Source organism: Neofelis nebulosa, chromosome 11, assembly GCF_028018385.1.
Source record: "Neofelis nebulosa isolate mNeoNeb1 chromosome 11, mNeoNeb1.pri, whole genome shotgun sequence".
Taxonomy (NCBI): domain Eukaryota; kingdom Metazoa; phylum Chordata; class Mammalia; order Carnivora; family Felidae; genus Neofelis; species Neofelis nebulosa.
In genome coordinates, this window is record NC_080792.1 from 47,682,412 (window position 1) to 47,705,513 (window position 23,102).

Consider the following 23,102-nt stretch of genomic DNA (forward strand, 5'->3'; position numbering starts at 1 on the left):
CAGTTCTATTTCTGTTTACATGCATTGTAGCTAAGCATGATACGGCCACTTTAATGTGCTCTGTCTGTAAAATTAAAATACCTACTTTCTCAAAAGCTCAGAAAAGAGTTTGGAGAAATTATTGCTTCCAGAGGTTCTGTATCTGCCAAACGTTTTCTCAAGAAAGAGACTACCATGGTTGGGGAAATTTAGTGATTTCTTTGTTGTTCTAGAACAGCACTCACTAGTATGGTAGTGCCTAGCCACATGTGACTTAAAATTAATTAAAATTTAATAAAATTTAAAATTCAGATCTTTAGTCACACTAGCTAAATTTCAAGAGTTCAGCAGGCTCATGTGACTACTATATTGGACAAGATAGAATTATAGAACATTTCCATCATTTTCAACATTTCCATGCAGAAAATTCCATTGGACAGCAGTGTTCTACAGTAAGAATTGTTAACACCTTTGTTGTGTTTTCATCTTACTAGTCGGCAATAAAAATGCCAAAGAGATACCTTTTCCTAAAGATTCTTTATATAAATACCAAAGAGACTCCTGTAAATATACAGAAAAATTAGTGATCTTACCAAGATCGGAACTTCTTTTATTAGTAAGCATGATGATTACCTTCTATTACCTTCATCCTCCTATTTGGCTAGGATCTGTTTTCATTTACTAACTCAAGAGAGTACAGTGAATTGGAAAAAAAAAAAAACGAGAGTAGTAAGTTTAGGCATTTAAATATCATAGCGAGAATGCAGCCTTTCATATAATTTTGTGGAAAATTATTTCAATGGTCAATTTTTATTTTGGCTGGGAAGATAATTCAGTATCCTTAGAAAATAAATCCTGATATTCTTTGTGAGGAAAATATGACTGCCTCAGTCACCACACATTTTGCAGTTGAAGTATTGTGCTACTCAAGTGCCTTTTTTGTTAATAAGGGATGATACTAGCCTGGGAAATACAAGCAAGGCTACTGGTGTTCTCTAAAAACATTCTAAGAAATCTGCCAAAAGATGTATCACATGTAGCGCAATGACCAACCGGCCTATAATAGGTTCTCAATACATGTTTTCAAAATGGAATTGACAGGAAAACTACAGCCCCTTAAAAAATAATACCTACTTACTAATTTTTCATTACAAAAAGGTTCGTAAAATATATTGGAAAATACAAAAAAGTTGGAAGATTTTTCACATGCTCATAATTCCCTTTGTTTTGGTTAAGCATAATTTTTTAAAAGTTGTAATTATACTAGAGTTTGAAGTTGAAGACGGCGTAATTAAGGCTTCTGGCTAGACCTGTTAGAATGGAGTCTGAAGAGGTTGACTCTTCATGAAAGATTTTTTGATGCGGGGGCGGGGGAGGAGATGAGGGAAACTGTAAATCCTCATCTCTTTAAGCATCCTTCGCTGGTATTTATCTTGTAACAGTTACACCTGTATGGCATTTTAAGCCCATCCTTTGACACGTGAAAAGAAAAAGAGGTGTAGCCAATTCACAAAGCCAATTAAGTTCCCTCGGGTAAAGTCAAGGAAAGAAAAAACGTGGGCAGCTGTGTGATGTATTTGTTTACTAACAAATTTCCAGAGCCTGAACCCAGTATTTATATTCGCTTCGGCCGGGGAGAGGGCCATTTCTCTCCCCGCCACAGCTCGTAAGTATCAGGCCCACCCTTTCTTCTGAGTCAGGGGTTTGGGGAGAAAAGCACGAGCCTCTGCAACTCCCGGCAGCCCTTGGCAAAGCCTGGGCCCTGGGCCTGCGGGGGCGGGGCCTCGGCGTGCTACCGGCACGCTTAGAGGCCAGCGCGCCGGTCACGTGCTGCACGGGCCCCGCGCAAATAAACCGGGCGCGCGCGCGCGCGCTCCTGACGCGGGCGGCGGGGAGGGGCGGCGTCACCTCGCAGAGTGGCGTTTGACTGTCTCGCGTTTCGCCCCGCTCCGGGACTCGGGAGACAGTCCTTCCGCGGGGCCGCGAGTCCTTCGGTAGTGCCAGCCAGAGTCGGTGACGGCCGCTTCATCGACGTGGGGAAGCCTGCTGTCGTGGCCCCCACCCCGGGAGCTCTGGGAGCCCGGGTGACCGCGTAGGTCAGTTTCCGTGCCCGGTTCCTGTGCGAGCGCGTTCCCCCCTGCCTGGTGCGCGGGGAAGATCTGTCCTCCCCTGGTGGGGGGTGCGCGGGCCTCGCGCGCGCGTCTCCGAGGACTGAGTCCTGGCGATGCGGGGCTCCCACCCCCGGCTCGGCTACCGTGTGGCCGCCGGCTCTCCAATGCTGCAGCGAACTTAGTTGTTAAAAGTAGCGAGATGCTGGCGTTTGTTGCACTCCCCCTCGGGGTGCAACGACTTGTGTGCTACATGCATTCCCTACCAAGTCATCAGCTGTGTGCTTTCTCGGTACTCTGATGTGTGCATCATAACTTTTAGTTTCCTACTACCATGAGGAGAGGATTGATTCTCAGTGGAAGTCACGAGCTGTCCATGTGACCATTCTCTCCGTGTACCTCGTGGTCACTTCGACCAGCATGGAAGACTATCAAAAGGGATAGACAGTATGAAAGATTGCAGCTGCACAGTAGAAACGATTCATTTGCCTGGTGGCCCTATTGATTGGCAAAAGGCGTTAAAGAGGTTATTCTGATTTAGTTAATTTTAGTTTTTCGTTGTCAAAGTCGTTGCTTTATGCAGACTATATTGTGAAGTTGAACTGCTGGCAATGTGATATTAAGTGGAGACTGCTCGAATTTCGCACATTTAGTTACTAGGCTCTTGTGGATAGTTGTTGGTAATGCCTAAAATCAGTGATGCGTTTTCCCTGAAGCCTTAGTATTGTAGTTGTTGCATTCTTGATAGAGTTCGTAATATCCTCACCTCTTTACTAAGCATTTGGAAAATAATTTTGTCGATTTATTTTGAGGGCTAGCAATGTTTGCGTTCTAACCCTGAGAACAACAAATTTTATGCAGCCAGTATTGTAGGTATAATTTCTGCATCCCGCAGCTGAAAATTTTAAAGATCTCTGTGATAATTACAGAATGGTTACAAAATCCACCTTGTCTGCATCTCCTAGTTCTAAACTAGGGGCTCTATCTACAATCTACAGGAGACAAAAAAAAAAAAAGTGTCAGTAACAGTTTTAAATTTTATCATCTTTTTATTTTCTCCCTGGCAGCACTGAAATTTGATATTCAAAACAGGAGGTAACTGCCGCAAGTTGAGTAGATTTATCTGAATCAGTTGCTGTAATTCTGTGTTGTCTTCTGCCAAGGTCAGTTTGTCAGATGACACTTGCTAAATATCTCAGCAGAATCTTGTCTGGAAATTTATGGTGGGTGGCTAATCCTGGTCTCTGGAGGCCCTTCGGTCTTGGCGGTATTATTCAAGCAGTACTTAACACCTGTAATTCCGAGCAGCTGGATGTTTCTACAAAAGCACCGCTCCCCCCACTCTGCCCTTAGGACAAAGGGGAATACTTGTTTAGAATCAACAGGTAGGAGAATGCAGCTGGTTTTGTTTTATTTTGGTTTTGAGGGATAACATGGCGCAGTGTCTGTTAGATAAATTAAAACTTTTCTTCTTGTGGCTTTATTTAACTTACAGAAACATCTGTATATTTAATCATAATCTTTTCAGGTTGGAACTCTGTGGCCCTTTCTTACCTCTTGACCTCACTAAAAAGCTGAGGTTTTGTACATTCCATGTATTCACTGAGAAAAGTAGTAGAAGGTAGAAATCAGCTTAAGGAAAGGAAAGAATGAGGTAGCAAGCACACATGAGAAATTTGAAGGGGTTAGGAACCTTGTCAGTTCTTTCAAGCCAAGTCTAGTAGTAATCAGAACTTTATTGATGACTAGTAAGTTCTTTCCAGTTCCCAGAAAGAGGGCAGGTGTTAGCAGTGTAGTCACCAGCTTATACCAGTCTTGCCAGAATTCATTAATGAAGTGATAGAAAAGATGCAGTCTGTGCAGTTTATATTGATGATCATGATGCCATATAAGTATCTTTTAGGATGCTCTTGATCCCTAGAAATGTTGGATTTTCCCTCACCTGATCTCAACCACTAATAAGGTGGGCAAGTATTAGAAGTAGTTTTAAATCTTTTTCCTTGAAGTATAGTTGACATATAATGATTAGTTTCAGGTGTACAACATAGTTATTGCACAACTCTGTATATTAAGTTATGCTTACCACAATAAGTGTAGTTACCATCTGTCACCATACAATTTTTACGCTTTTAGTAAGAGGAACTACTAGGTCACTGGCTGTGAGTTCTTGTACATATCAGCCAGCAAATAGGAAATTACTGTGTAGTGAAAACAGTCTTTGTCCATTTTCCTATCATGTGACAGCGGAAAGTAACCACATGTTTTCACTTTGTTATTTAAAGTTTTTCTTTAAAGAGAAATTTCTGACTATATGGTAGATAACAGGTCAGTATTCTATGTACATAATTTAAGTTTGGAAGATAATTTTCAAATGTGAAACAAAGTGGAAAACATTTAAATATATTTTACCTAAAATTGAAGGAATTTTATCATTAAAAGGTAACAATCAAGCTCATTGTTAGAGTATTTTTACTATCCAAAACTGGATTTGTCTAATGTGTGGACTTGTCTGCCCTTTGCTTCTACAGATCCAAACTGTTTGAGACAGTAGTTAACAGTTCTAAGAATCTATCCAGTTCAAATGCAAATCAGGGTTGCATCTAAGGGTTCTTGGTTATTGAAGCACATAAAATGGGTAGCAACCTAAGGTTAGCTGAAACGATTTCATAAAGCAAGGCTGAGAAGCTTACATAATTTTCACAAATTTTGATTAACACTTTCAACCAAATAAAGGTAAAATAAATACACAGGAAGTGGGATTGTTCTTCTGTGGTGGAATAGCATCTAAGCCCATGTGGGTGTATAACAAGTATGAATAGAGAAGGTAGTATAAATATGTCAAATGTCACTACAGTTTACAAACTGCAGTGTTACTACAATTTTAGCTACTTCTCTATCATTTCTCCTCCCAAGGACACAAGGCTGTTTATCAGTGCACAAAGTCTTACTGGAAGGAATTTTTTAAAGTTTCATTGAATTAAAAATTAAGTGACTTTTAATTGAACTTTACCTTTTTGAAAGAAAGAAGTGAGTGCCTCCTAAAATAGACTTGATAATTTGTTTTCTTTAAATTGCCATGTTTTGGCTACCTCCTTTTAGTTAGTGAATAAGGCTTCTAAAAATGAGAGGATTAAGGCATAAATCAGATTTAACTTTAATGTTCACACAGGAACAATAACTAGAATCAATGGCCTTTAGTTTTAGAGGCCGAATTGAGTTTTATGAAATGTATAGCTTTAATAACAATGTGCCTTGATTAGAAGTTCTAGATTCTGGTTTTGGCTTTATTGGCAAATAACTTTACCTCTGTACTTTCCGGGTTTTTTTTTTTTTCATTTCTAAAATCAGCATTAGGTTAAATATGAATCTACCACTGTTGAGTTTCTAAAACAATGTATTTGTGTAATTGTTATCCCAAATTTATAGTTGCATACGTACATTTATATGTGTATATACGTACATATGTACACATAGGAATATGATCATATTAGAGAAATCACTGCTAGGAGTTAGAATGAGGACAAAATTTATTTTCTTGCTATTGCCATGTTTTTTACATAGTTCAATTTTTAATATTTCCCTCACATTAAAAGAATAATGGGAAAAAATAACTCATACCACTAAGCAGCTAGCTACATTGGAAAGCAGTGCTAAGTGCACTACGGATTTTTATGTTAGATTTTGTAAAATATGTTCATAATTACATTTAATGTTTCTCATTCAGATTCCTAGCATACAGTGTGTTTCAAATATTGTTGTAATAATACCAAGCATAAAAGCAGTATCTGAGAATTTTTAATTTTTTTTTAAATGTTTATTTTTGAGAGCACGAGCAGGGGAGGGGCAGAGAGGGAGACACAGAATCTGAAACAGGCTTCAGGCTCTGAGCTGTCAGCACAGAACCCGACACAGGGCTGGAACCCACAAATTGTGGGATCATGACCTGAGCCGAAGTCAGACGCTCAACTGACTGAGCCACCCAGGCACCCCTGAGAATTTTTTAAGTAATCACAATATGTAGTCAATTTTGAATAATTAGGTTTCTTTTGACTTTAATAGTACAAAAGCTATTTGACAATTGTAAGAACCATATTTCAGATGCTTCCTAAATTTCTTTTATTGTAAAATATACGTAACAAAATTACCCTTTTAACCATTTTTAAGTATACTATTCAGAGGCATTAAGTAACTTACATCATTGTGCAACCATTGCCACTGCCCATCTTTAGGATTATTTCAACATTCCAAACAGAAACTGTGTAACCATTAAATACTACCCACTCCCTCCTCCAGTTCCTAGTAATCACTATCCTGTTTTCTCTCTGAATTTGTCTATTCTAGGTGCCTCATATAAATGGAATCATATAATATTTGTCCTTTTGTGTCTAGTTTCACTTAGCATAATGTGTGCAAGTTTCATCCATGTAGCATGTGTCAGAATTTGCTTCATTTTCAAGGCTGAATAATAATCCATTGTATGTATATGCCACACTTTTTCTATTCACCTGTCACTGGACACTTAGATTGCTTCCACCTCTTGGCTATTGTGAAGAATGATGCTGTGAACATGGGTGAGCAATTATCTGTTTGAGTCCCTGCTCTAATGCTTTTGGGTATATTGTGGGTCATATGGTAACTCTTAATTTTTGAGAAACTGCTATACTTTCCTGACATTTTATAATACCCAGTTAAATATTATGTGTATTATTGAATAAAGTCAGCATGGATGTCTTTGAATATTAACTTTTTAAATACCATTAAGAACTCGAAGACAATATTTTGAGTTTATGATACTCAGGTGAATAAGCTCTGATTGTTGAACTTGATTATCTTTGTTTTTATTTTTTAATTTTTTTTGTTTATTTTGAGAGAGAGCAAGCAGGGGAGGGGCAGTGAGAGAGAGGGAGAGGGATAGGGAGAGAGAGAATCCCAAGCAGGCTCCACACGGTCAGCATGGAGTGTGATGTGGGGCTTGAACTCATGAACTGTGAGACCATGACCTGAGCCGAAATCAAGAGTTGGAAGCCTAATCAGCTGAGCCAGTCAGGCACCTCAAACTTCATTATCTTTGATTTCTCCAGGAATTTTCTACATCGATTCTATAGACCTTAACCTTAAATACTAAGGGAAAGTATCAATTCAACTTGATAGATCTCCAGCCAAATTTAGCAAGTTATGACTGTCCTTTAGGCTCCAAGTTTTAGGGTCTTTGCCAGGATCTCAGAGTTGTAAGGGCTACAGAATTTATTTGCTGTATTGAGTGGGCATTTAGTGGCACAGACTATCAAGTATGGGGACCAGTCTAATTAGGTGATTTACAGTGTTTATAAAACAACAAAATAATTTAGAAGCCTAGCTTCCTCAGTGGACCTGGGAGGTGAGGAAACAAGGCAAAATAGTCTGTAGCCTCCCAGCTTTTGAAGCTCAAACTGTTGTCTAGTTAGTGCCTTGAAAACATTCTCTTGGTCATTAGAAATCTCCTTAATCTTAAAAAGAAAGCTTGGAATTGCATGAATGTGGAAAGAGCAGTTGAAAATATCCACAGAGTGATGATGAAAAATACAATACTGATAGGCTGTGGCTCAGATCCATTCTGATCAGCTGCATTAAGGGATTGCTTGTCTTTTTCTTTCTCTTACACATCAGGGACCAAGCTTATTTCAGCTTATTTCTGAAATAAGCTTATGATTCCAAAGAATGTTTGTTTTAAAAATCTGTTCAGCACGTGAATTTGGATTCTTTTGTTTTTCTTCTAAAGTCAACTATTAATCATAGATATCAGCTTATTTATAAATTAGAGATGCATCAAGTTAAATAATAGTAATCCTCAGTAATCCTAGAGTAGATTTTTTTTAAAGGTCTCTTTTTCTGTGATCTATAAGAAAAAGGCTTCCTTAGGGGCACCTGGGTGGCTCAGTTAAGTGTCTGACTTTGGCTCAGGTCATGATCTCGCAGTTCATAGGTTCGAGCCTGCGTTGGGCTCTGTGCTGATGGCTTGGAACTTGGAGCCTGCTTCGGATTCTGTGTCCCCCTCTCTCTCTGTTCCTACCCCACTCACTCTCAAAAATAAATAAAGATTAAAAAAATTAAAAACCTTCATTAATTGCTATTAGATAAAGGTGTCCCACTTAAAGGCATTGCCTTTAGGCCTTCCTATAGGGAGGCATGATTGCTTTGTTCTCAGAGAACTGAATCCACATCCATTCATCTGCCCATCTATCTATTTAACGTTTGATTACCTGCTGTGTTCTAGGCACATTGTTAGGTCCTAGGAATATGATGGGGAACATAATAGACATGAGACCCTTGTCCCATTCAAGTTTACAGGGAGTGCAGTGTAAGGAGAGCCAAAGAAATGACCACATGAGTACTTGCAGACTGATGTGTGCTAAACATGGTGAGGGATCTAGTTGAGGTTGGGAATGAAGAGGGCAAGTCAGACTTCTTGAGAGCGGTGGATAGTAAATGATTTGTATACTTGTCCCTACAGTATTTATAAGTTCCCCCTAGTATAAGGCCTGGTTTTACTCATTAATGAGCCAGCAAAGCTCAGGACAAGTATTCCTGGAATGTTGTCGGCCCTCAATGAAGCGTTTGCTGCTTCATCTCCTTGTGGGACACAAGTGCTAGGGAAGGTGAGGGTGGCCCTGGTGCTGGTAGGGGAGCCACAGCTTCTTGGGCATGTCACGCCGGACACCTTCCCAGCCCGTGCTGACTACCTGGATGCCCGCCGAAGGCACATGGTTTAAGATCCTGGTGGATATTCTAAAGTTCAGGTCTTCATCCTCAGCAGTGGACTCTGAGTTGTGATTTTTGAATGGAGAAAGAAGTTGCCGTGAATGGTTTTATGCCTTGGTTTGGAACAGTTTCTTTGTAGCTTAGTTGGAAGGAACATAGAGATTAATATGGTGGCCACACTGCTAGCATTTTAGGAAGTTTACTGAGTTTTTAAATTACAGGTATTTTTGGAGTTGTGCTAACTTTTGTGTTAGAGCCACTGAGAAATTATCTTGCTAAAATATATTCTTACTGTTTTCTGCTCCTAACACGCAATGATTTGTTCACAGATGTAAGTTTTAAATGTATATGTGATTCGGGGATGCTTGGGTGGCTCTAAGCCTCTGACTCTTAATTTCGGCTCAGGTCATGATCTCACAGCTTCATGGGTTTGAGCCCCGCATCAGGCTCTCTGCTGACAGTGTGGGGCCTGCTTGGGATTCTCTCTCTCTGCCCCTCCCCTGCTTGTGCTCTTTCTCAAAATAAACCTTAAAAAACCTGTATATTTAAATGTTTATGTGATTTTATAGACTTGTTTCTATAGGGAGATAGGAGAAAGTGTCAATCCCCTTCCTAGCCCTGCTACTCCTTTCTAGGGTAATAGAAGTTTACAAGAGCAATGTAAGGAAAATGCATTTTGGATTTATCATTAAGGATACTACTTAAGTCCTAAATGTTACAGTCTGCGAACCTTTGGAATTGGCTTGGCCTGCTGATAGACTAATTCGTTTTGATAGATGTGGTGTTAAAATTGCTTTGTAAATGACAGAATGTCCAAATTGCTTTAAGAATGTTTTTTAATCAAACAGGCACCTGCATTAAAATCTATGGGAGTTAAGCAGAGAGCAACAAGAGATTTTTTTTTTTTTCTCCCGGTTTTGGTGAGATTTAACTGGCCTGGTTCCCTTCAAAATAATCTGTATTTTATTTACCTCTATTACACCTCCCCACCCACCCATCCTGTCTTATAGCAAGAGTTCTCTCCCCTGTTAAGATACCTAAGAATCTGTTTCTGTTCTGAGGAAATTGGTGGCCATAGGACAGGAGATCTTTCTGGGCTGCCTAGCTTTGCCCACCGGCCCCTCAAGTACCATCCCCCTGCCCCTGGCCTCAGTGCCATGCTCCCTTCTCTTAGGCTGTTCATCCACTTACTTTAGGCACCCCTCCTTTCTCTTATACATCAAGCTTTTCCTGTTTCTGGCCCTTGCCTCACAGCCTGTAAACACGTGCCCAGCTATCCTAACTCTGGAGCTAACACTAGTTCCTCAGAACAAAGTTCCTCTAAAGGAGTCTGGTGTCCTCTCTCCTTAGCATCCCTCATTCAGTCCTCAGTGTACCTACATCTGCTTTTGCCTGTGTCACTTCCACTGGATGTACCCTTGAGCTCATCAGTGACCTCCGATTCACCAGACCAACCAGCGATTTCACACCTGGTCCTGTGCTTCCTTTACCATTTCACACCCATCTGGCCCCTTTGAAACTCGGTCTTCTCTTGGTTTCGGTGCTGTCACCCTTTTCTGTCCCCTTTTCCAACCTTAGGCCTTCTCTGCTAGATTGTAGTCACAGGCCTCCTTCCCCTTAAATGTTGGTCTCCTCTAGGTGAGGGATCTCGTTTACTCCTGTGACTTTAACGACCACTGCTTGGCTGAAAGTCCTGCTGTGTGAATTCTAGCCTACAACTGCGTGCTTCTCCTCATGCTGCTCTCTGGACATATCCTTCTCCAGTTCCCACAGGAATCTCAGACTCCCCATGGCCAGCATGGACTCACACAACTTCACCCAGGGTTGTCCACATTAGCAACTTTCTTCACGCTGCTGGTCTTAGAGAACTTGTCATTCTTTTTTTTTTTTTTTTTAATGTTTATTTATTATTACTGACAGAGCATGAGGAGAGAGAGGGGGAGACACAGAATCTGAAGCAGGCTTCAGGCCCTGAGCTGTTAGCACAGAGCCCGATGCAGGGCTCGCACTCATGAACCGTGAGATCATGACCTGAGCTGAAGTCAGTCGCTTAACCGACTGAGCCACCCAGGCGCCCCAAAGAACTTGTCATTTTTCAGGCTCCAGCTTAAACGTCACCTTCTCTGTGATTCCTTCTATAACTGATGCAGACAAAGAACGCACCATGCTTTCTCCTGAACAGCTGCTGTCCCTTGGACATGTTACTATTCGTGGCACATGCTGCTCTGGTGGTTGGCCTGTCCCTTGCACACGTTACTGTTTGTGGCACATGTTGGTCTGGTGGTTGGCCTGTCCCTTGAACACGTTACTGTTTGTGGCACATGTTGGTCTGATGGTTGGCCTGTTTCTGAGAGGCAGAGACTGTGTCGTCATCACTGTACCTCCAGTGCCTCCTGCAGGCAGCCCATCTTTGGTAGGTATTAATAAACATTTGTTAGGTACATTTTAATCCCAGTCCCAGCATTTATGAGCAACCGTTGTGGTTAATATATTACTGTGGACTGTTTAAGTGGGTAAGGTTTATTTTTATTTTTATTGTTTTATTTTGTTCGTCATAAGTGTATTTTTTAATCTCCATCCCTGATTTCCCCCTTTCCCTTATGCACCTTCCCTCTGGTAACCATCAATTTGTTCTTTATAGGCAGAACACTGTTTATTTGTGTCTCTTGTTTTCCTCCCTTTGCTTATTTGTTTTGTTTCTTAAATTCCACATGAGTTATATGGTATTTGTCCTTCTCTGACTTATTTTGTTTAGTATCCTACTCTAGCTTCATCCGTGTTTTTGCAAATGGCAATATTTCATTTTTTTATGGCGGAATAATATTCCATCATGTGGATGGGTAGTATATATACACATCTTCTTTATCCATTCATCTATTAAGGGACCTTTGAGCTGCTTCCAAAGTTTGGCTGTTGTAAATAATGTTGCAGTAAACATAGGGGTACATGTATCCCTTTGAATTAGTGTTTTCAGTTTTTGGGGGTGAATACCCAGTACTGCTATTCCTGCAATGTAGGGTAGTTCTATTTTTTAAAAAATGTTTATTCATTTTTGAGAGAGACTGAGCACAAGCAGGGGAGGGACAGAGAGAGAGGGAGACACAGAATCTGAAGTAAGCTCCAGGCTCTGAGCTGTCAGCACAGAGCCTGATGTGGGGCTTGAATCCATGAACCGTGAGATCATGACCTGAAATGAAGTCGGATGCTTAACTGACTGAGCCACCCAGGCACCCCTAGGGTGGTTCTATTTTTAGTTTTTTGAGGAACCTCCATACTGTTTTCCACAGTGGCTGTGCCAGTTTGCATTTCCACCAACAATGTAAAAGGTTCCTCTTTCCCCACATCCTCGCCAACACTTGCTGTTTCTTGTGTTATTGATTTTTGCTGTTCTGTCAGGTGTGAGGTGGTATCTCATTGTAGTTTTAATTTTCATTTCCCTGATGATGGATTTTGTTGAGCATCTTTTCATGTGTCCATTGGCCATCTGTATGTCTTCTTTGGAGAAATGTCTGTTCATATCTTCTGCCCATTTTTTAATTGGGTTATTTTTTTGGTGTTATATAAGTTTTTTATAATGTGTATAATATATAACATATCTTTTAATAATCTTTACACCCGTTGTGGGGCTCGAACTCATGACTGCAAGATCAAGAGTTACAGTGTCCTCCAAATGAGCCAGCCAGGAGTCTCCAAGTTTTTTATATATTTTGGATACTAACCTTTTATTGGATGTGTCACTTGTATATATCTTCTCCCATTCAGTAGGTTGCCTTTTAGTTTTGTTGGTTGATTGTTTCCTTTGCTGTGCAGAAGCTTTTTATTTTGTTATTGTCCCAGTAGTGTGTTTTTGCTTTTTTTTTTCTTTCTTCCTTGCCTCAGGAGACACATCTAGAAAAATGTTTCCATGGCCAGTGTCTGAGAAATGATTGCCTGTGCTCTCTTCTATGATTTCTATGGTTTCATACCTCACATTTAGATCTTTAATCCATTTCAAGTTTATTTTTATGTATGGTATAAGACAGTGATCTAGTTTCATTCTTTTGCATGTAGCTGTCCAGTTTTCCCAGCATCATTTGTTAGAGACTGTATTTTTCCCATTGCCTATTACTGTCTCCTTTGTTGAAGATGAATTTACCATAACTGTGGGTTTATTTCTGGGCTCTCTATTGTGTTCTGTTGATCTATGTGTCTGTTTTTTTGCCTGTACCATACTGTTTTGATTACTACAGCTTGGTAGTATGTGTTGAAATTTAGGATTGTGATACCTCCGGTTTTATTGTTTTTCAAGATTGCTTTGGCTAGTTGAAGACTTTTGTGGTTCGATACAAATCTTAGGATTGTTTGTTTTAGTTCTGTGAAAAATGCTGTTGGTATTTTGACAGGGGTTGCATTAAATGTGTAGACTGCTTTGGGTAGTGTAGTCATTTTAACAACATTGCTCTCCTGGGGCGCCTGGGTGGCTTAGTCAGTTGAGCATCTGACTCTTGATGGCAGCACAGGTCATGATCCTGGGGTCACGGGATTGAGCCCTATGTTGGACTCTGCACTGAGTCTGGAGCCTGCTTAGGATTCTCTCTAAGTAAAAACAAAAAACAACAAAAAACCGTATTCTCCCAACCCATGATCATGAAATATCTTTCCATTTGGTTTTGTTATATTCAATTTCTTTCATCGGTGTTTTATAGTTTTCAGACTATAGCTCTTTCATGTTCTTGGTTAAGTGCATTCCTAGATATTTTTAAATTCTTGTTGAAATTGTAAATGAGATTGTTAATTTCACTTTCTGCTACTTCATTATTAGTGTATAGAATTTCAATGAATTTCTGTATATTTATTTTGTATCCTGCAATTTTGCTGAATTCATTTTTAAGTTCTGGTAGTTTTTTGGTGGAGTCTTTAGGGTTTTCTATATATAGTATCACATCATCTGCAAATAGTGAAAGTTTTACTTCCTTACAAATTTGGATGCCGCTTATTTCTTTTTATTGTCTGATTGCTGTTGCTAGGACTTCCACTACTATGTTGAATACAAGTGGTAAGAGTTGATATCCTTGTTCCTGATCTGAGAAGAAAAGCTCTGTTTTTCACCACTATGATGTTGGCTGTGGGTTTTTCATATATGGCCTTTATTATGTTGAGGTGTATTCCCTCTAAACCTACTTTGTTGAGGACTTTTGTCAAGAAAGGGGGTCATACTCGGGGCGCCTGGGTGGCGCAGTCGGTTAAGCGTCCAACTTCAGCCAGGTCACGATCTCGCGGTCCGTGAGTTCGAGCCCCGCGTCAGGCTCTGGGCTGATGGCTCGGAGCCTGGAGCCTGTTTCCGATTCTGTGTCTCCCTCTCTCTCTGCCCCTCCCCCGTTCATGCTATGTCTCTCTCTGTCCCAAAAATAAATTAAAAACGTTGAAGAAAAAAAAAAAGGGGGTCATACTTTGTTAAATGTTTTTTCTACATATAGTGAAAGAATAAAAACCATATGATCACTTCTCTTGTTGATGTATCATGTTGATTGATTTCTGAATATTGAACTACCCTTGCATCCCAGGAGTAAATCCCATTTGATTGTGATGTGTGTTTTGTTTTGTTTTGTTTTGTTTTTTGATGTATTGTTGGATTTGGTTTGCTAATACTTCATTGAGGATTTTTGCATCTGTGTTCACCAGAGAGATTGGCCTATAGTGTTCTCTCTTTCTCTCTCTCTCTCTCTTTTTTTTTTTTTTTTTGTAGTGTCTTTATCTGGTTTTGGTATTGGGGTAATGCTGACCTCATAGAATGAACTTGGAAGCTTTCCTTACTCTTTTGTTTTTTGGAATAGTTTGGGAATAGGGATTATCATTTCTTGAAATGTTTGGTAGAATTCATTCTGTGAAGCCATCTGGTCCTGGACTTTTGCTTTGGGAAATTTTTTGATTACTGATTCAATTTCCTTGCTGATAATTGGTCTGTTCAAATTTTTTGTTTCTTCTTGATTCAGTTTTGGGAGGTTACATGTTTCTAGGAATTTATCCATTTCTTCTGTCCAATATGTTAGCACTAATTTTTCACAATAATTTCTTACAATCCTTTGTAATTTTGTGATGTTATTTCTCCTCTTTCTGATTTTGAGTTATCTTTTTTTTTTTTTTTTTTTTTGAGTCTTGCTAAAGATTGATCCTTAATTTTTTTTTAATGTTTGTTTTTGAGAGAGACAAAGCATTAAGTGGGGGAAGGGGCAGAGAGAGAAGGGGCGACACAGAATCCAAAGCAGTCTTCAGGCTCTGAGCTGTCAGCACAGAGCCTGATGTGGGGCTTGAACCCACCAACCATGGGATCATGACCTGAGCTGAAGTCAGACGCTTAACTGACTGAGCCACCCAGGTGCCCCAAGATTGATCTTTTAAAAGAACTAGTTGCTGGTTTCTTTGATATTTTTTGCTATTATTCTTAATACTCAAATATATTTTTTCTGCAGTTTTATATTTTAATATAGTATCTTGGTTTTGTTTCAGAATACAATGTTATTCTCCAAAGATTAGGTTTTATTTAACTTACTCTCTGAACTTTTTTTCAAGTTGCTTTTTTTTACCCCCTGTTTGGTTTTTAGACTCTTTCATGTTTTAGAGGTTTTATTCAGATGTCTTGTTGCCCTTAGCTATTGGCATTTAAGAATGAGGAACTTGAAAGCTGACTGGAAATTGAGAAAGTAGGGGAGCCTTGTTAACTGCCATTTTTACTAAGATTCATCTGGCTTAGCTTCTTGTTGGGGGCTGCTGGTGTCCTCTTGGAATGTATTATCCTTTAGGGACTGTCACCAGCTTAGTCTCCTCCCAGTGGGTGGAGCCTGGCTTGTCAGCATTAGGAATGCTGATTAAGAAAGAGAGCTGGAAGTCATGCTGTTCACTGTACATAGGCTGCTACTTTTTGAAACCGTCCTCCGACGGTCTTCCATCCTCTAGTCTGTAGAGCATTTCTTTTAGCCTTAGAGGATTTATTTAACCAGTTGCCTATTGATGGACGTGGACTTCTTAATACCTTTTTCACTACTGTAAATCAATCCTTATGAATGTGCTTATGAAATAATCTTCTGTAAGTATTTCTATAGCATAGATTCCTAGAAGTAGAATTGCCCTGGGAAAGGAAATGGTGTATGTGTATTTTTTAAAATATTTTTTAAATTGTAAAATATGCATAAGATATAATTTACCATCTTAAAAATGTTTGTGGTATTAAATACATAAATATGTGCTACCATCACCATCATCCATCGTGAGAACTTTTCTTATAAAACTGAAACTCTGTGCCCAATAAATCCCCATTCTCCTCTCCCCCAAGCCCTTGGCCACTACCATTCCGTTTTCTTTCTCTTTTGACTACTGTGCTCAAAGTACTTCATAAAAGTGGAATCATACAGTATTTGTCTTTCTGTGACTGGCTTATTTCCCTTAGCATAATGTCCTCATGGTTCATTCATGTAGCATATTGCAAAAATGTCTTTCTTTTTAAAGATTGAAAAATACTCCATTGTACCTATATACCACATTTTGCTTAACTGTTCATCTCCTGGTGGACACTTGTATAGCTTCCATGTTTTAGCTATTATGAGTAATGCAGCTCTGAACACAGATGTACAAATACCTCTTTGAGACCCCCACTTTCAGTTCTTTTGGGTGTATACCCAGAAGTGGAATTGCCAGATTATAGGGTAGTTCTGGTTTTAATTTTTTGAGGAATTGCTAATCTGTTTTACACAATGGCTGTACCATTTTACATTCCTGCCAACAGTGCACAGGATTCTAATTTCTCCACATCCTTGACAACACTTGTTTTCTGTTTGTTTGTTTTTTTCCCCATAGTAGTCTTCTTATTGGATGTGAGATGGTAGCTCATTGTAGTTTTGATTTGCCTTTTCCTAATGATCAGTAATGGGAAACAACTTTTCATGTCCTTATTGACCATGTGTATATTTGTAGAAATGTCTATTCAAGTACTTTGTTTTTGAACTGGGTTTTGTTTGAGTTTTAGGAGTTCTCTGTATTTTGGTTATTAATCCCTTATCAGATATGATTTGCAAATATTTTCTCTGATCTTGTGGTTTGTGTTTTAACTCTGCTAGTGGCTTTTGATGCACGGAATTTAAAAATTCTTATAATGTCCACTTTGTCTATTTTTTCTTTTGTTACCCATGCCTTTGTTCTATCCAAGAAATCATTGCCAAAACCAATGTCATGAAGCATTTGCCCTGTGTTTTCTTCTAAGACTTTCATTGTTTTATGTTTTGCATTTAGATCTTTGATCCAATTTGAATTAGTTTTTAAATATGATGTTAGGTAAAAGTTCAACTTTGTTCTTTTCCATGTGGATTTTCAGTTTTCCTAGCACCATTTGTTGACAAGACTGTTGAATCATGTCGTCAGTCTTGTAAAGAATCATTGACCATATACACAAGGGTTTATTTGGCTTCCCTGTTCTATTCCATTGTTCTGTATGTCTGTCTTTATGCTAGTACCACAGTGTTTGATGACGTTAGCTTTGTTATAAGTTTTGAAATCCAGAAGCGTAAGTCCTCCAGCATTGCCTCCTTTTTGAAGATTGTTTTGGCTATTTAGAATTCCTTGAAATTTCATTTTTTTAAATACTGAAATATTTATTTTTTTTTCAACGTTTTTTATTTATTTTTGGGACAGAGAGAGACATAGCATGAACGGGGGAGGGGCAGAGAGAGAGGGAGACACAGAATCGGAAACAGGCTCCAGGCTCTGAGCCATCAGCCCAGAGCCTGACGCGGGGCTCGAACTCACGGACCGCGAGATCGTGACCTGGCTGAAGTCGGACGCTTAACCGACTGCGCCACCCAGGCGCCCCAAAATACTGAAATATTTAAAGTATTCTCCTTTCTGTAGATTCTGTAGTTATTTTTTGGGGATTAGGGTTACCATGGAGATTACATTTATCATCCTAAAGTTATAACACTAATTTGGGTTTATACTAGTTTAACTTAAATCACACACACACACACACACACACACACACACACCCCTACCTTGCTCCTTTATGCTCTGTTCCCACCCCTTTTGGCTACTGATGTCACAGAATTACATCTTTGTACACTCTGTACCCAAAACAAAAATAATTCTTTTAAATGTGTTAGTCCCTTAAATTATGTAGAAAATAAGATTTGGAGTTAGAAGACAAAATTATATTTTTAATCCAATATTTTTTTCTTTAAATGCGTTACTCTTAAATCATGTAGAAAACAAGAAGTACAGCTATAAACCATTGTTAAAATAACACTAGCTTTTGTAATTGTGCATGTGTTTGCCTTTATCAAGATGTTTATTTCTCCACATAGCTTTGAGTTACTGTCTAGGGTGCTTTTATTTTACCTTGTAAGACTCTGTTGAGCATTTCTTTTTTTTTAATTTTTTTTTTCAACGGTTTTTATTTATTTTTGGGACAGAGAGAGACAGAGCATGAACGGGGGAGGGGCAGAGAGAGAGGGAGACACAGAATCGGAAACAGGCTCCAGGCTCCAAGCCATCAGCCCAGAGCCTGATGCGGGGCTCGAACTCACGGACCCGCGAGATCGTGACCTGGCTGAAGTCGGACGCTTAACCGACTGCGCCACCCAGGCACCCCTCTGTTGAGCATTTCTTGAAAGGCAGGTCTAGTGGTAATGAACTGCCTCGGCTTTAATTTTTCTGGGATGTCTTAATTTCTCTCTTACTTTTGAAAGGCAGTTTTGCCAGATACAGGATAGTTTTTCTTTCAGCACTTTGAATATATTTGCATACTGCTCTCTGTCCTCCAAAGTTTCTGATGGGAAATCTGCCAGTCTTCCTACCCTGGATCCCTTGTATGTGATGATTTAGCTTCTTTCCTGCTATCAAGATTTTCTGTTTTGAAAGTTGGATTATGTAGCATATCTCTTTGAGTTCCCCTTACTTAGAGTTCATTGACCTTCTTGGATGTTTATATTCATGTTTTTTCCTCAAATTTGGGAAGTATTCAGCTATTATTTCTCCAATTGCTCAACCCTCGTTCTCCCACTTCTAAGACTTTCATGATGCATGTTGATCTGTTGGTGTCCTACAGGTCTCTTAAGCTATGTTTGGTTTTCAGGTTTTTTTCTTTCTGTTCCCCAGACTCAGTAATTTCTGTGTCCTATCTTTCAAGTTTTCTGAGTGTTCTGCCTATACAAATCAGCTTTTGAATCTCTCAAGTGAATTTTTTGTTATTGTACTTTTCAGTTCAAGAATTTCGTCTTTGTTTCTTTTTAGGTTTTTTTTGGTCTTTATTCATATTTTCATTTTGTTTATGCATTTTGTCTTTCACCATCTCTTCCTTTAGGTCTTTGAATGTCTTTTTGATGCCTTTGTCTAGTATATTTGCCATCAGATCTTCAGGGACTGTTTCTATTGATTTGTTTTTCCCTTTGGGCTCTACTTTTCTGTTTCTTTGTATGCCTTGTAACTTTTTTAATTATCGAAAACTGGACATTTGAATCTAACGTACTAACTCTAGATAGCAAATTCTCCTCCTTCCTCGAGTTTTCTAATATGTTAGTTTTCTTGGACTTTGTAGGCTGTGCTGAGGTCAGCCTTAGCTGTAAACTTAAGGTCTTCTCAGGTCTTCTTTTGGTGGTCGTGAGCAGTCATGTTTTAATTTTCTCCATAAATGCTGTTGTTTTTCAGTGTCCTAGTCTTTAGTGTCTTGCTCTTACGTGGGGGCGGGGGGAAGAATGGAGAAATGAAGGCGGGTGCGGGTGGGGGGACAAAAATGAATGCTGGTCCTTTAAATCTCCTGGAAGTTCAGTCTGCTGGAGGGGCTTAAAGCAGTGAGAGGTGGTGCATGCAAGTGTGTCTACTTGCTTCCTTGTCTGCATCTCTGATCAGAAGCAGCAGTGTATCAGAGCTCAGCTCTCCAATATTTGGAGTACGGGGATCTTTTTGTTCACCCTGGTTCCTGTAAGCCATTCCAGGAATGCATGCACTGGGGGAATTTTGGGGTGGAGATGGGTAGCTGCTGCCTTGCTAAGAGCTTAAATTGACATAAATTAACCACAGTTCCCTTCCAAGCTTTCCCTGGTGGTTGTAAGCCTTCAGAAGATCCTAGAGTTCCAAAACCGTTATATCAGGCAGATTCTGCCAGTACAGTTGTTATCTAGGTGGGGAGACAGACAGATTGCTGGTGTTTCCATACTCTAGTCATTTTAGTAGAATCTTCCCCCAAGTGTATGTATATTTTGAAATTTACTTGATATTGACAAGTGGTGCTTATATCCTGTCCATGACAGTATTAGGCATGTTTCATCTTTATTTTTTTTTTAATTGAATTATAGTTGACATGCAATGTTGCATTAGTTTCAGGTGTATAACCTTTTTTATTTAATCTTGTAGCCAAAAAATTGTTTTATTTGCATTTATTAGTAAGAAAGAAATTTATATTTTGTGAATTGCTACTTATTTTGACAAATGGCTTGAATTTGGTTGTAGTGCTCTATATTTATTTTGAAGCTTAGTAAAATATGAAAGAGGAAACAAAGGAATTGTAAGTATGGTCACTCCAGGATTTTTATCTGTAATTTGATTTTTTCCTATTCAGGATGTTTTGCACAAGTTTTAAAAGTGTTAATGTTTCAGCCTTATGATATTTTTATTGTAATGACCACATTTTAATTTTATATCTAGTTATATAATGTTTGTGTTAACCATTTGCAAAATATTTCATACCTTTAAGAGCATTCTGTCAAATATGATATAACAGCTCATGAGGTTGGTTATTTTGCAGATAAGGAAACTGAGGCTTTGAGAGCTTAAGAAACTTGCCCAAATGTTTAGTGTACTTTTTCAATAATTTAAGGAGTCTGAAGGTCAAGTTCTGGCCCTGCAACTGATTCACTTAGTTCTTACATCGTTCTTATTACTTGTAAAGTGAATTTTTTTTTTTGTATTAGCAGATAGTATACGAAAGGTAATTATATCACTCAATAGTAATATTATTATTTTTGAATCTAGAAATGAATACTGAAGCAGAACAGGAGCTTCTCCATCATGCCAGAAATGGCAATGCTAAAGAAGTTCGACAGTTATTAGAAACCATGGAAAAAAATCAAGTAATTGCTGACATTAATTGCAAAGGTAAGCTTTGAGTGAGTTTTTTTAGCTTTTTCTTGTGAGTATGCACAACTCTGTCATTTATTCAGCACTAATCTTTTTGGTCTTGCTAGAAATAAATTCCCAGATCTTTTTCTAGAAAGAGTCTTCATAAGAGTAGGTAAAAGAGTAGTTTTACCTAGTAGTACCTTGTAGTTCTAAGTCCGAGAAATTGAGATCTAGTCTTAAGGTTTAGGGTCTCTGACAATTTTATCAGCTACAAGAGTGACCCTGAGCCTACAAGATGCACGCTATGATAGGGTATTATGGTTAAATCAATCAGTTTGAGTGTTCAGTGTATGCCCAGAGTCCTGTGAAGTACCTTGCAGGTGGTGTTAGGCAGGATCCCTGGCCTCATTGAGACTAGTGTAGAGGATTAATAGACTAGTCTACACTTCAAAATATGTACCAGAATATGGAACCCCAGGGTGTCATGGGATCCCATAGGAGAGGCCTGTAACTGGACCTAGAAGGATTAGCTTCTTAGAGGAAATGATTCTATGGTGATCTATAAAGAGTGTGTAGAACTTAACCAGGTGAAAATAGAGAAGAAAAGTGTTCAAGGGAGAAGATACAGCATGTGCCAAGGTCCTTAGGTGAGAGGCAGTCCAGGTGGCAAGGGCCTGCAGGCAGGAAGGGTGAGGGAAGGTACATAGCAGCCAAATCCTAATGCACCTGTGGCAAGGTTGTATGTATTATGCTCAGGTGTGCAGAGAAATAAAATGTATCTTCTAAAATGGCTCTTATATTTCAACTAGCACCTTCTTCTTGGAGTATGGAGGACTAAATAAATATTAATCTTTTGGTTTCTCGATCTTGTAGCTTTTTGATAAATGATTGGTCTTCCAGAGCCTCTCAACTCTCTTTGCCCTGTCTCCCCCAAGCTGGTGTTTAAAAATAAAGATGAGCCTTGTTGTGTGTGTCTATAGCCTTTGATTCCTCAGTGACCCTTGTCTTCCCAGTGCTCCTGAAGCATTTGTAGCTGACCCTTGGGACAAACTCAAACTCGTGTCTCTCCGTGTGTCATACAAGTAGTGCTCCGTGACTATTACTTTGTGGCCACCTTGCAGGTGGGTGCTGGGATAGGTGGTTGCTAGGATACCTTTCTCTGTCATCCCAGATGCCACTTGCCTGTTCTTGGTGTATCCTTGATTTATCTCGCTTTCTGGGCTCATGAACAGGAGCACCATGTCTCTTCATTTGTGCCTTTCTCACAGTCCTCTGTCCCCGATGCATATTTTATTCTGCTGGGTCACATTCTTCTGTCCTAGAGCAATAAACCTTATGTCTTCACCCATGTTGGGGAAGGATTATTATATTTGCAGCGGAGAGAAAACTATGATCTGAGTTGTCCAGAAAATAGTTGTTTTTGGTATGCTAAAGGAATTGTAAAAATCCTCCTGGTCCTTCAGCAAAGGCTAGTTCTTAATCTTTATCTTGGGATTCTATTTTGAATGCCAGAAACATTCCTGGCATTTGATAATCCTAATGACCCTTTATCTACCCTTTCCATCCTTACCTATATATCCAGGCTACTTGGTGGAAAGTCATCTAATGGGAAATGTAAAACTGTGAAATAGATGCGAATGCTTCTTCAAAATTTCATCATTATTCCTGTCAGTCAGACTTTGTCTTAAGGGCAGTTTTAAAGGATTTATGTAGAAGATGACCTACCAGGTGATGTGCAGTTCACCAGTAGAGGTGAATGGGGGCCAGGGGACTGGATATGAGTAGTGTTTCCCCGTGGGGATAGCCTTGCACCAGGCATTTCTAGGATTTCTTTGCTATCTGATTTGTTTTTCCAAACCCTGAGACATTGAGAAAATGGTAAAATGTACTATAATTCTTTAAGAATTAAAGCTTAACAATCAACATAGAGATGTTATTGGTTGGAAGGAATTACCGATGTCAAGTTGAAAGTAACAGAAGGAAACAATGGCCTGCAGTTGAAGGTTAAGGCCAATATTTCTAGGATAGGGGGAAAAAGGATCTAATCTGTTTTCCTTATAGCTGTTGTTGTGTGTTTACGGTCCTGTCTTTTGCTAATGGTGAGACTTTCTTGCAAAAATTAATGTTTATATGCACAGTATACTTTATGTAAATTCTGAGTGGTGTTATTGGTGGGTGAACTGGGGAGCCCCTGGCTCT

The 23,102-nt window shown here is 39.2% G+C and overlaps 1 protein-coding gene across 3 annotated transcripts in view; it reads left to right on the forward strand.

Moving 5' to 3' along the window:
• OSBPL1A (oxysterol binding protein like 1A) overlaps nucleotides 1–23,102 on the forward strand; it is a 269,191-nt gene that overhangs the window by 21,570 nt on the left and 224,519 nt on the right. The window contains exons 1-2 of one of the 3 annotated variants that reach the window (XM_058692475.1): nucleotides 1,889–2,075; nucleotides 20,817–20,939. In XM_058692475.1, coding sequence (XP_058548458.1) covers nucleotides 20,819–20,939 — 121 coding nt within the window. In that variant the 5' untranslated portion in view covers nucleotides 1,889–2,075; nucleotides 20,817–20,818. Of the gene's footprint in view, nucleotides 1–1,888; nucleotides 2,076–20,816; nucleotides 20,940–23,102 lie in introns of those variants that run through there. The other 2 variants (XM_058692477.1, XM_058692476.1) reach the window with 2 other exon arrangements.